This window comes from Marmota flaviventris, chromosome 19, assembly GCF_047511675.1.
Source record: "Marmota flaviventris isolate mMarFla1 chromosome 19, mMarFla1.hap1, whole genome shotgun sequence".
NCBI lineage: Eukaryota > Metazoa > Chordata > Mammalia > Rodentia > Sciuridae > Marmota > Marmota flaviventris.
The window spans coordinates 32953949-32976943 of NC_092516.1; the positions used below are offsets into that span (position 1 = coordinate 32953949).

The 22995-nt window shown below is 39.9% G+C and overlaps 1 protein-coding gene across 2 annotated transcripts in view; it reads right to left on the bottom strand.

Moving 5' to 3' along the window:
- The window catches only part of Lmtk2 (lemur tyrosine kinase 2), a 91407-nt gene that overhangs the window by 54816 nt on the left and 13596 nt on the right, over positions 1-22995 (bottom strand). For both annotated transcript variants that reach the window (XM_071605807.1, XM_071605806.1), the window contains exons 2-4: positions 10568-10692; positions 7355-7499; positions 918-991 (exon numbers count right to left, since the gene is read on the bottom strand). In XM_071605807.1, the coding sequence (XP_071461908.1) occupies positions 918-991; positions 7355-7499; positions 10568-10692 (344 nt within the window). The remainder of the gene's footprint in view (positions 1-917; positions 992-7354; positions 7500-10567; positions 10693-22995) is intronic.

Here is a 22995-nt window from a genome sequence, read left to right on the forward strand (position 1 = left end):
CAGGCGAGCGCGCTACCACTTGAGCCACATCCCCAGCCCAAACCTTTATCTCTCACCATGCACAAAACTCAACTCAAAGTGGATCAAGGACCTAGGAATTCGACCAGATACCGTGCGCCTAACAGAAGAAAAAGTAGGCCCAAATCTTCATCATATTGGATTAGGCTCCAACTTCCTTAATAAGACTCTTAAAGCACAAGAAATGAAATCAAGAATCAATAAATGGGAGAGATTTAAACTAAAGAGCTTCTTCTTAGCAAAGGAAACAATCATTGAGGTGAAGAGAGAGCCAATCAATAAATGGGAGAGATTTAAACTAAAGAGCTTCTTCTTAGCAAAGGAAACAATCATTGAGGTGAAGAGAGAGCCTACAGTATGGGAGCAAATTTTTAGCACATGCACATCAGAGAGAACACTAATCTCCAGGATATATAAAGAACTCAAAAGACTTAATACCAAAAAAACCCAAACAACCCAATCAATAAATGGGCTAAGAACTGAACAGATACTTCTCAGAATAAATAAACTGATCAACAAATAAATGAAAAAGTGTTCAACATCTTTAGTAATTAGAGAAATACAAATGAAAACAGATACTCTAAGATTTCATCTCACCCCAGTCAGAATGGCAGCTACCAAGAGAGCACTCTCTTGTTTTTAAGTTTCCCAGTTTATGGATTTTTTATAGCAGCCTGAATGTTGGACAATCTTCTGGAAAGAGTTACATACCCAGGAATGCTGCAGGTTGCATTCCTATGCAATTTCACTAAGCAACCTCTATTCACACTACAGTGTCTATGGAGAATGTGGAATGTCACGATATAATTCATAATTAACTTTAAATTCTAAACTGTATAATCAGGAGGAGAAAAAAAAATCAAAGAGAAAAAAAAAATCAAAGTGAAAAAACAATGTACCTTTCCAAACCAGCCATTTCCAATTTCCTGTATGTAGTTTAGGCTGTGGCGGGCAACTTGAGACTTCAAACCTTCTGTAGAGAAAAGAACATTCAAAATATGAATATCTAACTAAAAATAAGTATTAAATACATAACCTATAAAGTACAAATTTTAACACAGATTTAATGCTTGTGCTACTGAGGATAGGAAGGATAGTAGAATGAAACAGATATTATTACCTTATATACATATATGACCGCATGACCGATGTGATTCTACAACATGTACAATCAGAAAAATGAGAAATTATACCTCATTTATCAAAGAGCATAAGTGCATTTACTATCATGTATAATTAATTAAAACAAATTTAAAAATTATTTAAAAAGGTAGAAATAAATATATAAAACACCTCTTTAAAACTAATAATGCTGGGCACAGTGGCACATGCCTGTAATCCCAGTGACTTGGGAGGCTGAGGCAGGAGGATCGCAAGTTCAAAGCCAGCCTCAGCAATTTAACAAGTCCCTAATCAACTTAGCAAGACCCTGTCTCAAAATAAAAATATAAAAAAGGGCTGAGGATGAGGCTCAGTGATTAAGCATCCCTAAGTTCAATCCCTGGTACCAAAAATAAATAAATAAGTAAAAACAAACTAATAAAACCAAAAGAGTTTTAAGTCTTAACACGGACACTATTTTTGAATTAGTATTCTGTCTGATTCTAAAATACCTAGTTCTGTTTTATGACCCAATAACTCTAGTGTGGAAACACTGTCAAAAGGACCAATTATAGACTTAATGAAAGTCCAGAAGAATGAGAAAAGGAGAAAAAATAATTGAAGACAATGGTAGAAAATGCCCCAAATCTACTAAAGGATATGAATATACATATCCATGAAGCTCTATCAACTCTAAGTAACATTAAACTCAAAGAAATCCACACCAAGACATATTAAATCAAACTCTATCCAGAGATGGAGAACTCTGTAAGTGGCAAGAGAGAAACCACTTACCATGAGCACAGAATCTTCAATGAGATGAACAGTTACTCATCAGAAACTATGGAAGCCAGAGGGCAGTGGCAGTGGCTCACAGATAAAGAGCTGAAAGAAAAGATCTGCAAACCAAGAATTGCATGTTTGGCAAAACTATCTTTCAAAAATGAAGAAGAGGGCTGGGTTTGTGGCTCAGCGGTAGAGCGCTCACCTAGCACGTGAGAGACCCTGGGTTCGATCCTCAGCACTACATTAAAAACAAAGGTATTGTGCCCAACTACAACTAAAAATAAATAATATAAAAAAAAAAAAAAAAAGAAGAAGAGGAGGAGGAGCCAGTAGCAGTGGCCCGTGCCTGTAATACATGTCTTATGAGGCCAAGACAGGAGGATCACAAGTGTAAGGCCAGCCTCAGCAACTTAGAAAGATCTTGTCTCCAAAAAAGGTCATGGGCTGGGTCTGGGAATGGAGCTCTGAGGTAGAGTGATCCTGAGTTCAATCCCCAGTTCAGAAAGAAAAAGAAAGATATTCTCAGATAAATGTTTAGGAGTTTGCTGCCCATATACCTGACCTAGAACAAATGTTTAAAAGGCTCCTTTAAAAAGAAATAAAGATCTTCAGTAAACCTAAGTAGGTAAATACACAAGCTAATGTTATCGTACTATTGATATGCTATTCTTTTTATTTCCTACATGATTTAAAATACAAATGCTTTAAAAAATAGAAGTAGGCACAAAATGTATAACACTATAATTTGTGACAATGTAAAGGGAAGGAAAGTGCTGTACGAAAACAGGGGTTCTGTATGCTATTGAAGCTGATTATCAATTTAAACTCCATTGTTACAAATTTAGAATGTGAACCGTGATCTTAATCATATTCACTAAGAAAATATCTAATAAATATAGTCAAAAGGGAATGAGAAAGGAATCAATGTGGTATACCAAAATAATAATTCCTATTAAATTTCAATGGCCTATTCTGTAGAAATGGAAAAGATAATTCTAAAATTCATATGGAATCCAAAATAACAGAAAAAATCTTGAAAGAGGAAAACAAAATTGGAGGACTCAAACTTCTCCATTTCAAAACTTACTACAAAATAGAAGCTACAGTAATCAAAGCCATGTTATAATGGCATAAGGGCAGGCATATCAATTAATGGAATATAATTAAGAGCCTAGAATAAATCCAAACAAATAAGATAAATTGATTTTCCAAAAGTGTGCCAAGAAAATTCAATGGAGAAAGGACAGTGTCTTCAAACACTTGTTATTGGGACAACTGGATATTCACGTGTACAAGAATTATGCTAGACCCTTACCCTACACCATATATAAAAATTAAGTCAAAATGGATTAAAGATTTAGGAGCTAAAACTATTGAAGATAAAGAGGAAAATCGTCATGAGCTTGGATTTGACAATGATTTCTTAAATATGACACCAAAAGCACAGCATCAAAAGAAAAAAAGTGGATAATTTGTATTTCATCAAAATTAAAAACTTTTATTCATGAAAGGACATTACCTAGAGAGAGAGAAAAGAGAACCTATAGGCATTGAGAAAATATGTGCAGATCGTATGTTATTATGAAGCTATCATAGTTAAGACACTGGTACTGAGACAAAGGAACAGACTGATTAAGTAAAAAGAGAGCAGAAGGCCTAAAATAGAGCCACACATGTAAGCAGAGAGGAAAGTCAGGACCAGCAAGTGAATGAAGTTGGGAGGAAAAAAAACAGTAATCCACAAGGAAAACTTGCTTCCCCATACTCAAAAATCAACTCAAGACAGGTTATAGGCTTAATGTCAAACTAAAACCTTAAAACATTATCTCTTTTTTAAGACACTGAGTCCAAGCCTATTAAATTTTGGCTTCTAAAAAAGATTGCTAAGCCAACTTAACATCAGTTCATCAATATATAATTTTTTTGTGTATGTATGTGATTGATTTTTCTTTCTTAGAGTAACCTTTTGGGTTTCCTTTCCTGTGAACTTTTTTGTGGTTACCATGGGGATTACAGTTATCCTAAATTCGTAACAATCTAGTTTGAAGGGATACCAACTTAGCTTCAAAAGCTATAGCATAAACCACTGACACCCAGCTGGCAGGAACAGAAACTGGTACAACTCCTGTGGAGGGTAAGTTGGCAAGAGCCATCAAAACGGAACACATACATTATTTGACCCAGTTCTAAAAACGTATTCTACAAATGCACCTGCACAACAACCTAGGTACCAGCTTTGTTTTTAATAGGAAAAGATTAGAAATAATCCAAATATCAATAGGAGACTGTGCTAAGATTATATAATTCAAATAGTATAATATATAGGCAAGAATAAATATGTTATCTTTATTGATATGGAAGTATCTCTAAGAACAACTGGTAAATGGAAAAAAGCAGAATACCAAGCAATATATCTACCATGGCAACTTTGAGTAAAAGAGGGAACTTCCTACACATGTGAGGGATGGAGAGTGTATGGAAATCTCTGGGCCTTCTTCTCCATTTTGCTGTGAACCTAAAACTGCTGTACAAAAATAAAATCTTCTAAAAAATTAAAACAAATTTTAAAATGGAAGGGAGGGGTTTTCATCTGGAAACCCTAGAAAGATACCTAAGAAACCAAGAGGAGCAGTTGTTACCTGGGGAAGTCAGGGGTGGGAAATGAGGTTTTACTGAAATATGAGAGGGTGACTTTTCATCACTCATACCTTTCTATGCTTTGATTTGATTTTTGAATTGTGAACATATTGTCTGTTCAAAATACAAATTTTAAAAAGAGAAAAAGGAAACAACGGATAGAACTTGCTTGTGAATATGTGGCACAGCTTTTTTTTTTTTTTTTTTTTTTTTTACATATAATCATAAGTATCTTTCATAGTTAAATACAGCTTATCTTCAGCCTTTTACAGGGATATGAAATACTTCACTATTTGCCTATACTGTAATTTAGCAAGTTACAGATTGCTATTTAAACATTTTCCATTTTGTATTGCCAAACAATGCTGCAATAAATCCCTTTGCACACCTTTGTATACTTAATTCGTTCCTAAAGACAAATCATTAAAAGTTAAAGTGCTGGATCAAGAGCAAACACATTTTACATCTGTGTGTGTGGTGCTGGGGACTGATGCCAACTGCCAGATGCCCCTCTGGGGAGGGTTTCTCCCCACTTTACAGCTCCACTAACAGCAAGTGGAAGAGACTTCCCGTTTACACACACACACACACTCCCAATCGTGACCTATTGCCACTTCTTTTCCTCATCTTACTTGAAGTTTGCGTTTCTTCAATTACTAGTAAAGCTCTTTTGTCTTTTGGCCATTTGAATTTCTTCCCTTGAGTTTCTTCTTTCATGTCCTTATCTTAATTTTTTCACATTACTCTTTTTCTTATACTCGTGAGAACTTTTTTTTTGTAATACTGATGACTGAACCCAGGGGCGCTCTTCCACTGAGCAACATTACTCATCTTATTTTACTTTTATTTTGAGACAGAGCCTTGCTGTGTTGCTGAGGCTGGCCTTGAACTTTTGATCTTCCTGCCTCAGCCTCCTGAGTCACTGGGGTTACAGGCCTGTGCCACCACACACAGGCCTCTGAACTATTAATATGTTACAATTTTTCATCCTTTTTGTAGTTTACAAATATTTTTGCTACTATGTTAAATAGGTTACACTCTTTTTTTCCCACACAGAATATTTAATTTTATGAATCAGATCTGGCTATTTTTTTTTATGGCTTCCAGATTTACTGCTATACTTGGAAAGCCTCTTATATCCCAAAATGATAAAAATACTCTGAAAGTATTCTAAATAGAGAAACTTACAATGATTTCTTCCTATTAAGGGGGATTTTAGAGTGGAGGAATTCAGCAGAACAGAAAGGGGCATATATATCCGACAGGAGGACGGTGGCCCAGCTCACGCCACGTCAGTCTGTGGTGTGGTGAAGGTAAACCAAAGCCAGAACGCCTCTGGGAGGTTTTTCTTTCTGGTCCAAGGAGAGAGAAGGTCCTTTCCTCCCTCACTGCAAAACTACAAAGATATGAACATGGAGCGGCCAGCAGTCATGCTCCCTACTGAAGAGAGATGCCATCTGAGAGACTGAACTGACATTTTAAGAAAATGAGAAAGGGAAGAGAAAATGAGCAGTTGACTGTAAAATGCCCATGGAGCTCAAGGTCCTGGTTCCAGCTATCTTCAAGATCAGCTTCACCCCTACGCCTTCTACGGTCTGGGTCTCTTTTCTACTGATGCTGATCTGAGTTAGGATTCAACTGAAATTAATAGAGGGTTAAATTATAGTCCTATAAAAGCCCCAGTCTCTCAGGGCTTTCTTTACACATGAAGAAAAGAAAATTATCAAATAAACTACAATAAAGCATTCCAGTTTAACAATGAGTATACTTAAGTTATCAAGAATATGTTGGACTCCTTTCAAACTAAACTATTTTTTGTTGTGGTAAGAGTATTATTTACAGAAGTTAAAGCTAAGTACTATGTGTCATTTTTTAATATTGCAACACACAAATATTAAATATACCTTACTTTACAAATACTTTATATGAACTATACTGGTATATTATATTTTAACCTTACTTTTTCTTTGAGTCATGCATGCTGATGAAGTATAATCAACTTGGGTTTGTACTGCCCTAAAATACAACCCACAGTGCATGTGGTACCACAAATGGCAAGTTTGGCACCTATGAAACCTTAAACAGCCTTCTTTTAGCAGTCTTGGAAAACCTGACTTCTTAAACCCTCTACCTGCTATACAAATAGCAATAGTGTCCTTTAATGCATTCAAGAGATCAACTAACATCTAATCAAACTCTATCTTAAAAAGTGAATAAAAAGCCATCTGATTAACAGAACTGTATATGCTCTCCTCCCTAGAGCAGAATGTTCTAGTAGAAGACAGGAATGTCCAGAGTCTATAGAGAAACCAGCCTACTGAAAGACAGCTGAGGAGCTCAATCCCAGTATGTAATTTCAGTGCATCTGGGAGACAAGTTTTATTCTTTTATCAGACCCAGGGTCCATAAAGGATACAAGTTTTGTGGGTGTTTTTTTTTTTTTTGTGTGTGTGTGTGTGTGTGGGTGGGTGCTACAGATTGAACCCAGGGGTGCTTAACCATTAAGACACATCCCCAGCTCCCCCAGCCCATATATATTTTATTTAGAGATAGGATCTCACTGGGTTGCTTAGGGCCTTGCTAAGCTACTGAGGCTGGCTTTGAACTCACAATCTTCTTGCCTTAGCCTGGAAGCAACAGCTTTTGCTGGAATAAAATAAGCCCGAGCACCGGAACAGTGGGGAGCAGAAGGAAGAGAAACACACAGGCAAAGGAGGAAGTGGGCTGCCCAATATTGCACGATAGCAGCAAGGCTCCTATTGTCACTGCTCAGAAACAATGCGTGGAAATCTAACATTAGGTAAGGTCTTACCCACAGAAGGCTGGAACTGTGATGGAGCTGGAAGTGAAATATTTGGTACTGAAAGTGTGAAGACCTCTGCTGGGGACTGGACAGAAGGGGTGTCTTCTGCTGGTGGTGTGAAATCTATCTCATCATCAAAATTATCTTCAAATTCCTAAAATCAGAAAGAACCAGTATTAAAAACCATTGGCTAACATTTAAGATATGACTCTTGCTTCAATTTACTTGTAATATGCTGCCAAAATTCCCCCAGTTCTTACTTACCTCAAGTGAAAAGCATATGCAATTATGCTCTCCAACTCCAAAAAGCAAAATAAAATTTGAAAATAAATCACACATATTTTATGTAACTTTTAAAATTGATAGTTTGAAGTTAAATGCAAAATTTTCTAAAATGGCCATGGAACTTAACATGGAAATACTCTCCCAAGATCAAAAGTTTGCTTATAAATTATTAGAGTTTAGACAATTCTTCTAAAGTTATCATTCACTTTCACAAATATATTTGCATACTGAATCAAAACAAATTTTTATTTTTAATATTGTATGCATTTTTAATTACACTGTGATTTCTATTAAAATAAAGACAGTTAAACAACCAGAAAAGATATTTTTAAGTAAGTCCTATTTCTCCAAGAAAGTAATGATGGAAAAAACTGCTACACTGGGCAGAAAAACCAGAGCACACGAATCACAAAGACCAGTATGACACTGTGCGGCACCTAAGTGTGCCTAGCTTACAAGAGAACCCAGTACTCCAAAGACAATGACTTGAAAATTGAGGAGGTCCCAATCAGGCTGTGGGAACCTTTTAAATGGCTCTATTGGGCAGAAATTCTCCCCATCCTCCTATCCTCATTCCTGTGAACTGAGCACACCTTGGGATCCAGGTTAATTTAACACAGACAGAGAAGACTGTCAAGTGGTTCACTGATTCAGATAATTACAAAGTACCCCCTTCCTCAGGCACCACACTAAAGCTGAGAAGAGATCAGTGGACAAGACCCATTTTTCTGCCAACATCCTTTTCTTCTTCTACCACCTTCCTTTAGCCCCCCAATACAAGAAAGAAACAAAAAAATTATAATGTTAGATTTCCGTTTTCACATACATGTGAGAAGACTTTATTCTCATATATGTCATCTATGTGCTTGAATGCATTAAAGGACATTATGGTTATTTATATGGGAGGAGGGAGCAGGAAAAATGTGATACTCAAGTTCAATATGTGAGGACATATCTGAATAAAGAGACTGTTCAAGTTTTTCTTTTGGACATTCCTAAAGGGTTTTTCATTAAAAGGACTTTGTCCATCACGCTTTATCTTAAAAATAATGCCACTCAAAATGTGGCAGCAACATGACATAACCAGTAAATATACCAGTAGATGATTCTAAAAATTCAGAGAGGTGATACAGTATAACAGTAATTGAAAAAAATGACATAAGCCTGGGTAATGGGTATCTCTTACAGTTATGCCAGTGGCTGTCTGGATGAACTTAGGCAAATCACTTTTCCAGACTGTAGCTTCCTGGTGTGTAAAGGGACTTCTCTGGGACCATTGAGTTCTAAAATTGCAGAGCCCTATATCCAAAGGAAAGAGATGGCAATATTCTTTTTTTTGGATAGCATGCCTTTATTTTATTTGTTTACTTTTGTATTTGGTGCTAAGGATCAAACCCGGTGCCTAATGCATGCTAGGCAAGCGCTCTGCTGCTGAGCCCCAGCCCCAGCCCAGCAATATTCTTATTTAGTCACACAGGCCCCAGAGCACTGTGACCCCTGCATCAGAATCACCCCAGCTTGCTGGATAGCAATAAAGAATCCCAGCCTTGAGGTAGCATCACAATAAACTCCTTCATTCAATACTGACATTCAAAACAGGCAAGAATTGCTGAGGCAAGAATGAGATATCACGAAATGTGAGACCTGACTTCACTATCGGCAACACTGATCAGACTTTATCTTTGTCCTGAAATGGCCAGGTTTCTGTGCAAAGTCCCTCAGCAAAATTGACCATGAGGGGACACAGATTCTCTATCCACAAATGTGCGCCCCCTACTGGGATGTCATTAAGTCCCCACAGAAATGTCGACAGTGATGTGATAGCCCAGGGGCTGGTGCTGTGAATAAAGCCTCACAGGCCCAGGCAGGCCAACTTTTCCACAGACAGTGGCCCATGCTGGGTGAGTCTCCTGCAGCCTTCCCTTGCTCTTGGCCTTCTGTGCGTAATGCAGTGTTGGGTCCAGAGACAGCACACCTTCCTAAGTCTTTAGAGCTGCGGGCAGACTCCAGAATAGAGACCACACAATAAAACAATTAGGAGGCTATAGAAATCAGGTCCCATGCCCATTGAAAAGGTTTGGGTGAGAAGAAAACTTTTGTTTTCCAATTTGAACCAGTGGCCTTCAGGACAGTGCAGTCAGAGGGCAACACATTGAGGTGCGTTTTCTCTGGGTGCATGCACTCCCTATTTACGTTCCCCATGTACTCCTTCTTAACTAATATTTTTGGAACACTAATACACACTAGCAGGCATGCAGCAAGCTCTAAAGCAGGAGTTCCCAGATTGTTTTCTGGTAGATCCCATCCATCTGCTGCTACATCAGCCCCTCTCTGTCATTCCTCTCTGGGCCAGGATTTTATAGTGAGCAGCATTCTCCCCCTCTTTGGGGAACTCAAGGTTTCAAGGCAAACCTGAGGCTTCATTACTCTTCCTCATACACAAAACGCTGGGGGGATCCCTTTGTGATCTAATGACCACAAATTCACCAGCCTACAAAAGTTTAGGAAAAACCCAAAACCCAAACCAGTTTGTTCTTACACATAGACCTTATAGCAAGTAAGTTCAATCCTGATGCTTTATTCCCACCTAGCAAAAACTTAAACTCACCACACCCTGTGCTTATTATCAAAGATGCTCCAAGGCAGGGTTGCCAAACTAAGGCCAAGGGCCATATCCAAACTGCCAGTTTTTGTAAATCTAGTTTTACTGGCACAAAGCCAAGACCATTTGTTAACATAGTTCTTTGGTTAATGTAGCACTACGACTGTAGGGCTGAGGTTTAGGGCGCTGTTAACAGAGACTTTATGGCCCACAAGATTTAATACCTGGCCCTTACAAAAAAAGTCTGCTGAGACCTGCTCCCAGAACACTGGTGCATAGCCACTCTACTGTAAACATATCCGAAGATGACTATAGGTTTCTGCATCTGTGCTCACCTTAAAGTCTATTTCTGGGTCCTTACAGCAGGAAACACAGTTTGCTATTATCACTATTAATATCATTAAGCTGCACAGAGACAGGATTACAAACGATACAGGAACTTCTGTAGTAGGTGCCTCCCCTAGAGAGAGAGAGAAAAAAAAAAAAAACATTAAAAACATATACATTCCAAAATCAATCTTAACTACTGATACTTTCTTCTAGATATAAAAGGGACCAAGGGTTAATAAGATATGCTTAATTGCTTATGATAAAGCTGATGGTCAATCCAGAATAGAATTTTTTTTCTTAAACTTTATTTTACAATAATCTTAGATTTAGAGAAGAATTGTAGAGAGAATTCAGAGTTCCCACATACCCTTTGCCCAGTTTCCACTAATGCTCAAATCTTACATTTCTGTGGTATATTCATCAAAACTAGGAAAAAAAACATTGGCATAACACTATTAATGGAGCTTCAAACTTTATTTGGATTTTACAATTTTCTCCACTAAAGTCTTTTTTTTTAATTCCAGGGTTCAATAAAGAATACTAACACTGCGTTTAACCTACATGCCCCCTAGTCTCCTCCTATCTCTGATTTTCTCAGTCTTTCCATGTGTCCCATAACTTTGATACTTCTGAACAGCACTGGTCAGTTATTCTGCAGAATATTCCTCAACTTGGGTGGTCTGATGTTTTCCCAGGATTAGAGAAAGTTTACAGTATTTGGGAAGAACCTAGAACACCACAGGGGTGAGATGACTTTGTTCTTGCATCACATCGGGGGCACATAACTTGTTCCTAGTGTGCTGAAATTTGACCATGTGGCCAGGTAGTCTCTCCAACATACAGTCTTCTCTTGGCAGACTCTCTGCCTTACAAGCAGGTCCCAAAGTCAAGTGCATACCCACAGAGAAGGAAAGTAAGCTAGACTTTGTGGAGGGAGGACTCCTGAAGAGTTTGCAGACATGTCAAAAAAACTACAGCAGGGCTGGGATTATAGCTCAGCGGTAGAGCGCTCACCTAGCACATATGAGGCACTGGGTTGGATCCTCAGCACCATATAAAATAAATAAATTAAATAAAGGTATTGTGTCCATCTACAACTAAAAAAATGTTTAAAAATACTACAGCTACTAATAAATAGGTACTTGAGGGGAGATACTTTGTTATGTAAATACTCTGCTTCTCCTTAAGGTTTTGCATACCCACTTTCTCATTCACCTGCACATCTTGCCTGCAGTGATTGATACCAAGATGTTTTAATGCAGATTTTCTAGGTCCTTCATTCCTTCTACATTTGTTATTTAAAACCCTTCTGTAAGGAACACTTGTACTTTCTCCTCCATGTATTTATTTTATCCCATCACTTATACAGCTTTTTACTCCTGGATGTTTGTCCTTGGGGTTACAATCCAATATTACCATTATTTATTTTGTGGCTCAAGCTGCTCCAGCATTGGCCACTGGAGGTTCTTTCAAGTTGACTGCTAGCTCCTTAGGTAGTGCCCCATCCAGTTCTTTTGAATCCAACAGCACTTCACTTTCTGGCACTACAGCAAGCTCTAGGTTCCTCTTGTATTTTCCTACACTGGCCCTAGAATCAGCCACTTTTTTAAGGAGCCTGGGCCATGATAAGGGCTTCTAACAGAAGGGTGTCTGCACACTACAGTCTGTGTCCAGTTGCTACATGGAGGGACCTCTAGCTAAGTCAAGAGTTTTACATCTCTAAGGGTCTGCTTTAAAAACAAACAAGCAAAAAGAATATGTAATGGATACTGAACCACAAAGCCTAAAATATTTTACTATCTGGCCCATCCCAACTTAGAGCATAAAGATTTTTACGTCTTATTTTTAGAAAGGACTTAGTTCTCCTGGAAAACATTCAACTAGGATAATTCTGAACCTTTTCTGAGCAAACTGTTCACTCAGCTGCTGGTGTTTTACAAAGAAATAAATTTTTCCTTGGAATTATCATCTATGGCTACTGCACCAAACAGAAGGCAGAGGCAGGTTAACGATGTCACCATTTTTTAGGTGAAACTATGGAAATGAACCCAAATTCCTAAGTGAGCAAAACATATTCTTGAGAATAAAATAACCTTTGTATCAGAGAAGTCTAAAATGAACTGTAAACAGGACTTTTTTTTCTTTTTCAATATCCAAAGGTTCTCTTGTAAAAGCAATACTGAAACTTCAAGGTCACTGGTGGGCTCAGCCCTGTTGAAGTCTATGCTCAGGAGCAACACAGTTGGCCATGGGTACTGAGAGCCTATAGCTGTAAGTCAACAAAGTCCACAGAGAGGAGAGACACGATGGCTCCTCTCAAGGCCAATCTGGAGGCAAATCAACTGTGACTGAGAATAAGGATCTCCTAGCCAGGCACCTTGTGAATGACTCGAGGAGCCTGAGACCCTGGAAGCCAACTTTCAATGAGTAAAGAGCAAGAGGGCCCTTTCTCTACCTTCGCAGCTTTCTCCTCACCTAGTGTGGCTGGTGCTTCCCCACTGGCATTCAACCTTTTTTTTAGTTATATCTGGACCTTAATTTTACATATTTGTATGTGGTGCTGAGAACTGAACCCAGGCCTCACACATGCTAGGCAAGCGCGCCGCCACTTAGTCACAACCCCAGCCCTGGTATTTAATCTTGACAACTCCGCTTCCCTCTCCTGAGTGAATATGACTACTGAGGGTTATGTAGCAGAGTGCTTTCACATGCAGTATGGCATATTTTATTGATTTTTAAATACAGTTTGTCCACCTCATTTTAACAAGCCTGAATTTCAGGTGCATCACACTTGAAACTACACTGGTTTAACTGGCAGCATTTCTTTTTTTTACAGATTAAGGAAGGGTGTGACTTAATCATCTGAGATTTGATAAAATATAGTATTATTTCATAATAATACAACAAGGCCTCTGAAGCAACTGGATAGCTCCCCTTCACAGATAAGGAAAGGGATATGCCCCAAGCACAAGGGGATACAGGCCCCAAGGGCAGGTGTTCAGAACAGGTCCCCCATCCCTTCCTGGACACCACAGTTCTGCCTTCACATGATTACCTTTTAACACTTGAAACAGCCTGGTGTGCTCTGAACCCAAGTCTATCACTGTTCATGGAGGCAGTTCATACTCCAGGGCCTCCTCCAAACTCCACAAACCTACCTTTTCCTCTCTTTTCACCCACAGGATTTTTTTTAACTCTTATACACTGTACATTTATTGTAAAACTGGATCAGGCCTGCAGGAAGGGCAGTCCAGCTATCTGATTCATGAAGTGGTCTTCCGTGAGTCATCTGGCAGGCATGAAGGCACACCCACATCAGGAACAACGAGCTGGGCCAGCTTTTGCCCGACCTTTCCCCCATGCCTGTTCCTCTAGGAGCTGGCGGTGGGTGGCTGCCCTCCCTTCCTCAGATTTCCTCAATGTGGACGCCATACTCAATCTCAGGGCCTAACGGTCTCATTAAAAGGACTCTAGAGATTTCTGTTTGAGAAACAATTTGGCCTCAAGCAGACATTTTTAAGTTACCACTTTCAAAAACTATCTATTTATTGGTGTTTTTCTTTGAAAAGTCCAAAGCTCTGTGCTTTAAATAAACTCTGTATTCCAATGGGAGAAAAACTCTCATAAAATGAGGAAATCAAATCACAGGTGGGAAGGTGAGATGGGTTTGCACAAACCACAGAGAGGAAGTAAGTCCTAGACGTGGGCAACCACAACTGAAACCCCCAGGTCCCAATGGCCAAACCAAAAACCCAACCTGAAAAGGCTTCTGGTTGCAACTGTCAGAAAACTATGAGGAAGGGTGCTTCCCCTCTATACTGCCAGTTTACGACATCCAGAGACACATAAGTCAATCAATCATCTGCTCCAAAAAACATCAACAGTGACAGGAGTGTCACCATACATTTAGACAGCTTACCTGAGTATACACCAAGGAGGAGGATAATTAAAGGTTTGGGGTACTTGGTGCATTTGGCACCTCCATAGCACATCCCATGAGTTTTCATTTTACGGTTTCCAAAGCATTCTAATAGCTATCTAGCACTCGACTTAATGAGTAGAAAACTGGAGGAACTCTAAGAGGCAGGTAGGTACCTATTATCTGCTTTAGAGACAGGTAATTTGGAGAGGTGGTTTCTCAGCACTGACTCAAGGCATGGCAGGAGCACTACCCAACAATTAATTTACCATCACAAATTCAGCCCAATTATCTGATGCCTAGAACCTCATGGAACTTGAACACACATGTAATTAACTAAAGACTTGCCCATGAGTTCACTTCTGGATTAAAAAAAAAAAAAAATCATTCAAGATCCACAGGTGAAAAGAAATGATGACCAATGTCCAGCTCCATCGGGGATTACAGCATGCTGGCATCTCATTTTGTCACTCCTCCTCCAGTGTCTCGTCTCCCTCATGTGCTTTTATACACAAGTTTCCTCATATTTGTTTGGTTACCCAGAGGTTCAAGTCAAGGGGAAAGAAAGGCTAGACACTTAAATCTTTCTCTCTCTTTACCAATTGTTTTAAAATATGAGTTGGTTCACTAGCATTCTGTGGCAGTTACCAGTTAGGAATGTTACTGATATTGTTTCAGGAAATCATTATAAGCTGATGGATTTAAACTACCTGATGGGCTTCAATCCTCTTGATATTCTTACTGATGCTCATGCCAGTCCATCTTTGGCCAGCAAGACCTCTGCAAAGTTCTGCTCCCAAGCCCTCTGCCAAGATCCCAGGAGACTTGGGCTGCATTGTTTCCTGATATGTTCCAGGCTCCCCTTTTATATTTTCTGCTACAGACAGAAAATCATTGTCAATCATTGGGGGGGGGGGGGGCGGGTCTTGGTTTCTTTGAGAATGATTTGCTTATTTAAGACCCCAGCCTTGGGCAACAAAGATGCTTATTCACTGCTGGCATCACAAGAATTGTAGAAAACAATTTGACATTGTTTTGTAACACTGACTGTTGGTATCAGTGTGGTTTAAGAAGTTTCCCTCTTATAGTGTATGAGTCTGTCTTCCATTGCTATAACAAAATATCTGAGGCTGGATAATGTATAAAGAAAATGGGGTTAACTGAGCTGAGTTTTGGAGACTGAAAGTTCAAAATCAGATGGCCTCTGGTGAAGGCCTCATGCCAGATGGCATGATGGTGGGAGCACATATGGGAGACATCATGGTGAGATGGAAGTCAGATTCAGGGATCTGGCTCTTGTAAGCACTCTTAAGAGAGCAACGAACTCACTCTACAATCCCAGCATCAATCCCTTCTGAGGGTAGTGCACCCAATGACCTAATGACCTCCCACCAGACCCCACCTCTTTTTGGGGGGAGGGGGGTACCAGGAATTGAACTCAGTGATACTCAATCACTGAGCCTCATCCCCAACCCTATTTTGTATTTTATAGAGAGACAGGGTCTCACTGAGTTGCCTAGCGCCTCACTTTTGCTGAGGCTGGCTTTAAACTCATGATCCTCCTGCCTCAGCCTCCCAAGGTGCTGGGATTACAGGCAAGTGCCACTGCACCCAGCCAGACCCCACCTCTTGAAGGTCCATCACCTCACACCACCACACTGCAGACCAAGCCTTCAACACAAGAACTGCTGGAGGACAAACAACATCCAATCACAGCAGAGAGATACCTTAGATGGATTGGGAGACCATGGCCTATGAATTAAACCATGTCCATGGTTTGTTTTCTAAAGGCCTACAAGCTAAGAGGAGCTAATAATTTACATTTTTGAATAGCTGTTTAAGAAAACACCAGAAGTATAATATTTCATGACCTGTGAAATTCATATCAATAGCTAGTTGCATGCACACAAAGACAAGACATCACTTATTTCCTGATGGGAAAACACACATCACCTTGGAAACAGTAAACCCCAAACAAACAACAACAAAGTATCAAACCTGAACCGATTGGAATACTGATGTAGGTGGCAGAAATAGAACAGCGTGCTTTAAAAACTACCAATGGATATGGAGATTCCTCAGAAAACTTGGAATGGAATCACCGTTTGACCCAGCTATCCCACTCCTCGGTCTATACCCAAAGAACTTAAAATCAACATACTATAGTGATGTGGCCACATCAATGTTTACAGCAGCTCAATTCACAACAGCTAGGCTATGGAACAAACCCACGTGCCCTTCATCAGATAAATGGATAAAGAAAATGTGATTTTTGTATATATATATATATATATATGTGTGTGTGTGTGTGTGTGTGTGTGTGTGTGTGTGTGTATATGATGGAATGTTACTCAGCCATAAAGAAGGATGAAATATGGCATTTGCTGATAAATGGATACAACTGGAGATTATCATGCTAAGTGAAATAATACAATCCCAAAAAACTAAAGGCAGAATGTTCTCTCTGGCATGCAGATCTAATGCACAGTAAGGCAGGGAGGGAGGGAGAGAGAAGAACAGAAGTTCTTTGGATTAGACAAGGGGAATGAAGGGAAGGTGGGGGATGGGAATAGGAAAGACAGGAGAATGAACTGGACTTTTCTATGTTCATACATGAACACACCACCAATGTAACTTCACATCAAATACTACCACAAGAACAGGAAGTTATACTCCATGTATGTATAATGTTAAAATACACTCTACAATTATGTATAATTAAAAAGAACAAATAAAAAATTTTAAAAAATGAAAAAGTTTAAAAAAAAAAAAAAAAACTCACCTATCACTGCAATACAATTGGCAAAACACAGCCTTCACTGAAAGACCCCTGGGGAGAAAAACCTGATGAACTGTGAAGAAAGGGGAGTGTCAGACATTAAGAGACTAAAAAGACACTCCAACTAAGTGCACTGTATAGATGTTACCTCAATCACAACTCAAACTATTAAAAATCATGACATTTGAGATGTTGGAAAGCCAAACACTGAATAATTGACCATGTTCAGGATGTAAGAATCATTTCTCCTAAGAATGTTAATGGTAACATGCTGACTTTAAAAACATAATCCTTATCTTTTAGAGACAGTGACCCATGTAGCAATGTCTGAAATTTGTGTCAGAATAGCACAAGAGGCACAGGGAGTGGATGGAGTTCGGGCTGGGTGAAAAGTATGTGGGAATTCACCATGTTCTCTATCTAGTCTTGTAAATGCCTCAAGTTTTCCTTTTATTACATAAACAATTTTTCCATGCATTAAATAAAGTTTAAATAGAAAAAGGTAGATATAACAATTTGCAATCTATATTCTTGCCTGCTCTTAATAAAGTGTTTTAGCTAGCCAGGACTGCCACAAGAGTAACACAAAGGGGGTGGCTTAAACAAAAGAAATTTATTACCTCACATTTTTGGAGGATACAAGTCCAGGATCAGGTATTAGCAGGACTGGTTCCTTCAGAGGGCGATTTGTCCTGTGTCCTCAGGCTACCTTTTATCTCTGCAACCTGGACTCCAGTTCTCAAGTAAGGGCTATGGTGACCTCTCTCATCCTCCCAGACCCATCTTCTGTCACTTTAGTCTTACATCCCTCCCCTGCCAGGAAAACTCTGCCACTGATCCCTCTTCCTCTTGCCCATTGTGGAAATCATCCCTAAAGTCTTTTAAAAACAGAGTTCCTGCCTTTGGACCCTCAATTACTGCATTTCCCCATCAAAGAACTGACCACTAGCTTAAATGTGTCTTCCCCTCCTGGGGTCAGGGACCAGGCCTCTGTGATCCACCACTGTGAGCCCAGGCCAGGACAAAAGAGGGAGAAAGACAGCAACCAAGGGGAACCACCAAGGAAGGGAGATGAGCAAGAAGGCCAGAGACCAACCCATAAGTAACCCACCAGTTAACAAATAAACAGGCTTTCAGGGTCAAACAAGATAGATTATTTTAGTAGCACTCCTTCAGTAATTTTATGCCCTTACTTGGCAAGGATTTTCCACTAACATACACTGTATTGCGGTAATATCAGTTATTCCCCAGGTTTCCAGAAACTCCCACAACATTATTTACCCAATTTGCAATTTCTTTTTAGCAACTGTTTTCTTTAAAAAATAAGTTTTTTAAAAAAGTAGATTTCCCCAACCTGTGTTCTCCAGTGATGACAGGTATTCATCCACAAGCCCCAACTTCTCCACCCTCACTTCACAGAAGCTATCAGAGTAGTTATAGTCTGGGCAAGTGAAGCAAGAATCCAAAGGCACCCACTTCTCCACGGAGCCCCAGGGAGTGATGGGCTTAGAGACAGCCCAGTGCAGGAGCAGGGCTCCTCTCCTGGTGAGCCATGACCTGTGGCCTCCACTCCAACATTTATTTTTAAAAAAGGAACCTAAATTGATGCTTCTAAAACTTAACTATAACTTTGTCTGAACATTATGTGTTTGAGTTTACTAGTGCTGCTGAAACAAAACACCACAGATGAGGGCCTTCAACAGAAAGTAAATGTCCCATAGTTTTGGAGGCTTGAAGGTGCCAGCTGGCTTGATTTCCCCTGAGGCTTCACTCCTTGCCTTGCAGATGGCTACCTTATTGTATCCCCACATGGGATTTTCTTGTGCACATACCTGCTATCTCTTTGTCCAAATTTCTTCTCTTTCACTATTATTACTTTGCAGCACTTGTGATAGAACCTAGCACCTTGCACATGTTAGGCAAGGACTCTCTCTCTGAGCTACATCCCCAGTCCTTTATATTTTATTTTTGGAGACAGAGTCTCACCAAGTTGCCCAGGTTGACCTCAAACTTGTAATCCTCCTGCATCTGCATCCAAGTAGCTGGGATTGCAGGTGTATGCCACAAAGTCCCACTCAAATTTCCTCTTTTCTTATGGACCCTACTGAGACTGGATTACAGCAGCCCACCCTTATAACCTCGTTTTAGCTTATTCACCTCTTCAAAGGGCCCTACCTCCAAAAACCAGTCGTGGTCTGAGTTATGGGGGAGGAGGACAACAGGGTTCAGTCTGTAATACTGTGAATTTATTAATTTAAGAACGCCATCCCAGCCAGGTGTGATGGCACACACCTGTAATCCCAGCAGCTCAGGAGGCTGAGGCAGGAGGACTGGGAATTCAAACCCAGCCTCAGCAACTTAGTGAGGCCCTAAGCAATTCAATAAGACCCTATCTCTTTTAAAAAAAAAAGAGGGGTTGGGGTAGTGGTTCAGTGGTAGAGTGCTTGCCTCAAATGTGTGAGGCACTGGGTTGATTCTCTGCACCGCCAATAAATAAATAAACAAACAAACAAACAAATAAAGGTCTGTCAATACCTAATAAAATATTTTTAAAAAAAGAAAGAAAGAACACCATCCCACTGGATGGGAATCCCTTCCTGATAACACCAGGAATAAGCAGACATTGCCTTCCTTCCTGTCTTCCCAGGACATGTGGGTGTGGGGATGACCGTAAGGCCGTGTATAAAGTGCAGGTAATGGGAATGTGAAGCTTCTATTAGGTACTTTAACATTCAGCTTTTTCATTTTGGGCAGTGCTAGGGACGCCCTGAGAATGCTAGGCAAGTCCTCACGCCAGGTACTTTACACAACTCATCTGTTTTTTGTTTCCCTAGACCTTCTCACCTCAGGAAATTTGTACAATAGAACCTTGTGCCTCCTTGAGAATTAAAATTTGTGAGGAACTGGGGGTTTAGTTCAGTGGTAGAGGGCTTGCGTAGCGTGCACAAGGACCTGGGTTCAATTCCCTGTATTGCAAAACCCAAAAAAAAAAAAAAACCCAAACCAAACAAAAGGAAACTCAGTAAAATAAGAGAAGCTAAGGTCCTGACATAAAATCTGCCTCTAAAACACAGTTTGGGCCTTTAAAAGAGAAAAGGTTAAGACCAAGAACACCATTCTTCTACCGGCTTGAACAAGTAGTTTTGCATCCCAGAGACTTAGTTCACCACTTGGGGAAAAAACATGGACAATCATCACAGAACACACATTTTTATTTATTTAACACCTCAAAATTATAAACCATCTATCTAAAGGTGCACTGACTCTTAAGTTACTGAATATCTTCCTTGCTCTTAAAGTAACAATATATCTATTTATGATAAGATCAAATAATCTAAAAGCTCCCTAATGTATTCTAATATTAGAAAAGGAAGGGGAAATGAACATAGCACTAAATATACTCGAGCACGCACAACGGCAAACAGCACACTGATGATCTGGTCGATGAATCAGAGGCTCTACAAAGACCCTCAGCAGAAGACCAGCGGCCTAAGAGAACAACTTCACTATGCACTAGCTAGTTCAGAAGTGATTTCCAAGGTCAGCCAGTCTAATTGTTCTCTCACACTCACAGAAAGGTTACATAATTCAACTACTGATGAGTACCTGTGAATGAGATCATTTTATATGAAACTGGTTTCTCTCGGCCTAGTCCATTAAAATCTGTTATCAAAGGGCCAGTTCCCTTGCACTTTAAGAACACTAATTAGGATGGGAACTACCGCAGAAGACCTAAGATAGCACAATTTGGCCAAGAGAATGTCAGACCTGGATGACTTCTGTTAGTCCAGTGTGCCCCATACCTCAATGTACTGACGGGATTGACGGTCTATAATCTAGAATCTTAACTCAGCTGATGGCACAGCTGAGGTGCAGAGTGACCCACAGCACTTACATGTCTGTAACAGCCTCCAAGCAGGATCTTTCTCTAAAGCCAGTTTGGGAACGGGAAGCTTCTAATCCCAGAAGCAGAAACTCAGAGCCACTTTCCCAGGACTTCTTCCCCCACAACTGGTCACGTGGAGTACCCCTAATATCTGGGGGAAGGATACTCCCTTTCATGCAACTGCCCACTGCAATCTGGAGAAACGTGTGGGTGACACGACGGTCGCACCAGATCCTCCACACTGAGCCAATCCCAGGTCTACACTGTATAGCCAAGAACAGGGTAGAGGACTAAACATGTGCGTTCATTTCCAGGCAGGGAGTCCTAAGGATCCCAGGAAAACATGTTTGCCTTTCTCAATAAATTTCCTACAACATCTTGCCAGGACCTGTGTCCTTAGAACCCTTCCAGATTCCTAAAATCTAACATAAATTCTTGCTAATCTGATTAGGTAATGTGTCCTTAGTTTTCTCTTTAGCAAAGAAGTAGTTGTGATGCTGATGCAGCAGAAGGTGGTGTGGCCATCAGGGATGGGAGGCCTGGAGAAGGACGGGGGTAGAATTCATTGTACTCCTCTGTCCACTTGTGTATGTTCAAGTCTCCATAATAAAGTTTTACGTATTATGTTCACAACTAAAGCCAGATACTGATCCTGATGGGGTTCCAGAGCACTTACAGGAAAGATCACCTAAGGCTTCCTATTTGATGCTTCTACTGCTCTGTCTTTATATCATAGAGAAAGACAAGCCCAAAGACAATGTAACCTAATATAACTGTTTCTAGACACTCAGGACCAGTCATGATAAAAGCCTACAAATAGTTAGGAGGGTAAGGGGAGAGGCGTGTCTCCTATTGCTATGGTTGCTCAGTCTGCCTACTATGGAACCTATCAGTCCACAAGTCCCACCCTTCATCCATTCCTCCAACAAACCTCTACTAAGAGTCTTTTAAGACAGGCACTGCTATTAGTTCTGAGAATACAGAAGTGAAAAAACAGTCCCTGCACTCAGTTTACATTTTCATGCAGAAGACAGATAACAAGATTTTATTTATATATATATATATATATATATATATATATATATATACACACACACACACACACACATATATATGTGCATATATATAGTACCTCAGATGGCAAGAAGCACTATGGAAAAATGAGGAAAAGCAGAGATTACTATTTTACAGGAATGAGCAGGAAACATGTTTTGATATTTTAATAATTCACACAAGCAATGATGGTGATTTGGTCCAGGGCGTTATGAAATACTAATACTTAAATGGTGATTACCATGTGCCAGGCACTATTCTAAACTCAGGCAATTCTACAATAACCTTTGAAGAAGGTAACCATTTTAAAATGAAGAAACCAGGCAATGGAGAGGCCAAGTAACTTGTCCAAGGTCATAACACTACCTGCTGATGCTCAGAGGGCACACTCTTCTACTCCATGAAGGGCAGAGGGCGGGAGGAGGAAGCTGGCAGCGCCAGGACTTGCCAGCAGATGTGAGGTGGAGAATGAGGGAAAAGGGCCAAGGAGGAAACCTCCAGTCAGTTCTTTAATCCTGTGCTCTGAGAAGAGTGGACTTTCAAAAAAAAATCACCCAACACTTGAGAAAACCTCTTAGGTAAAGGACAGAAACCAACATAAACAGACATGAAGGGGTAGGACAAGAAAAAAAACTAAAACAAAATAACTATGATATTTTCAGAATTAAGAGGAGATACTACATGCATGACAAGAGAGACACCATTTAAAAAGTAGGGGAGCCGGGTACAGTGGCATGCACCTGTTGGTACAGTGACTCGGAAGGCTGAGGTGGAGGATCACCTGAACCCAGGAGTG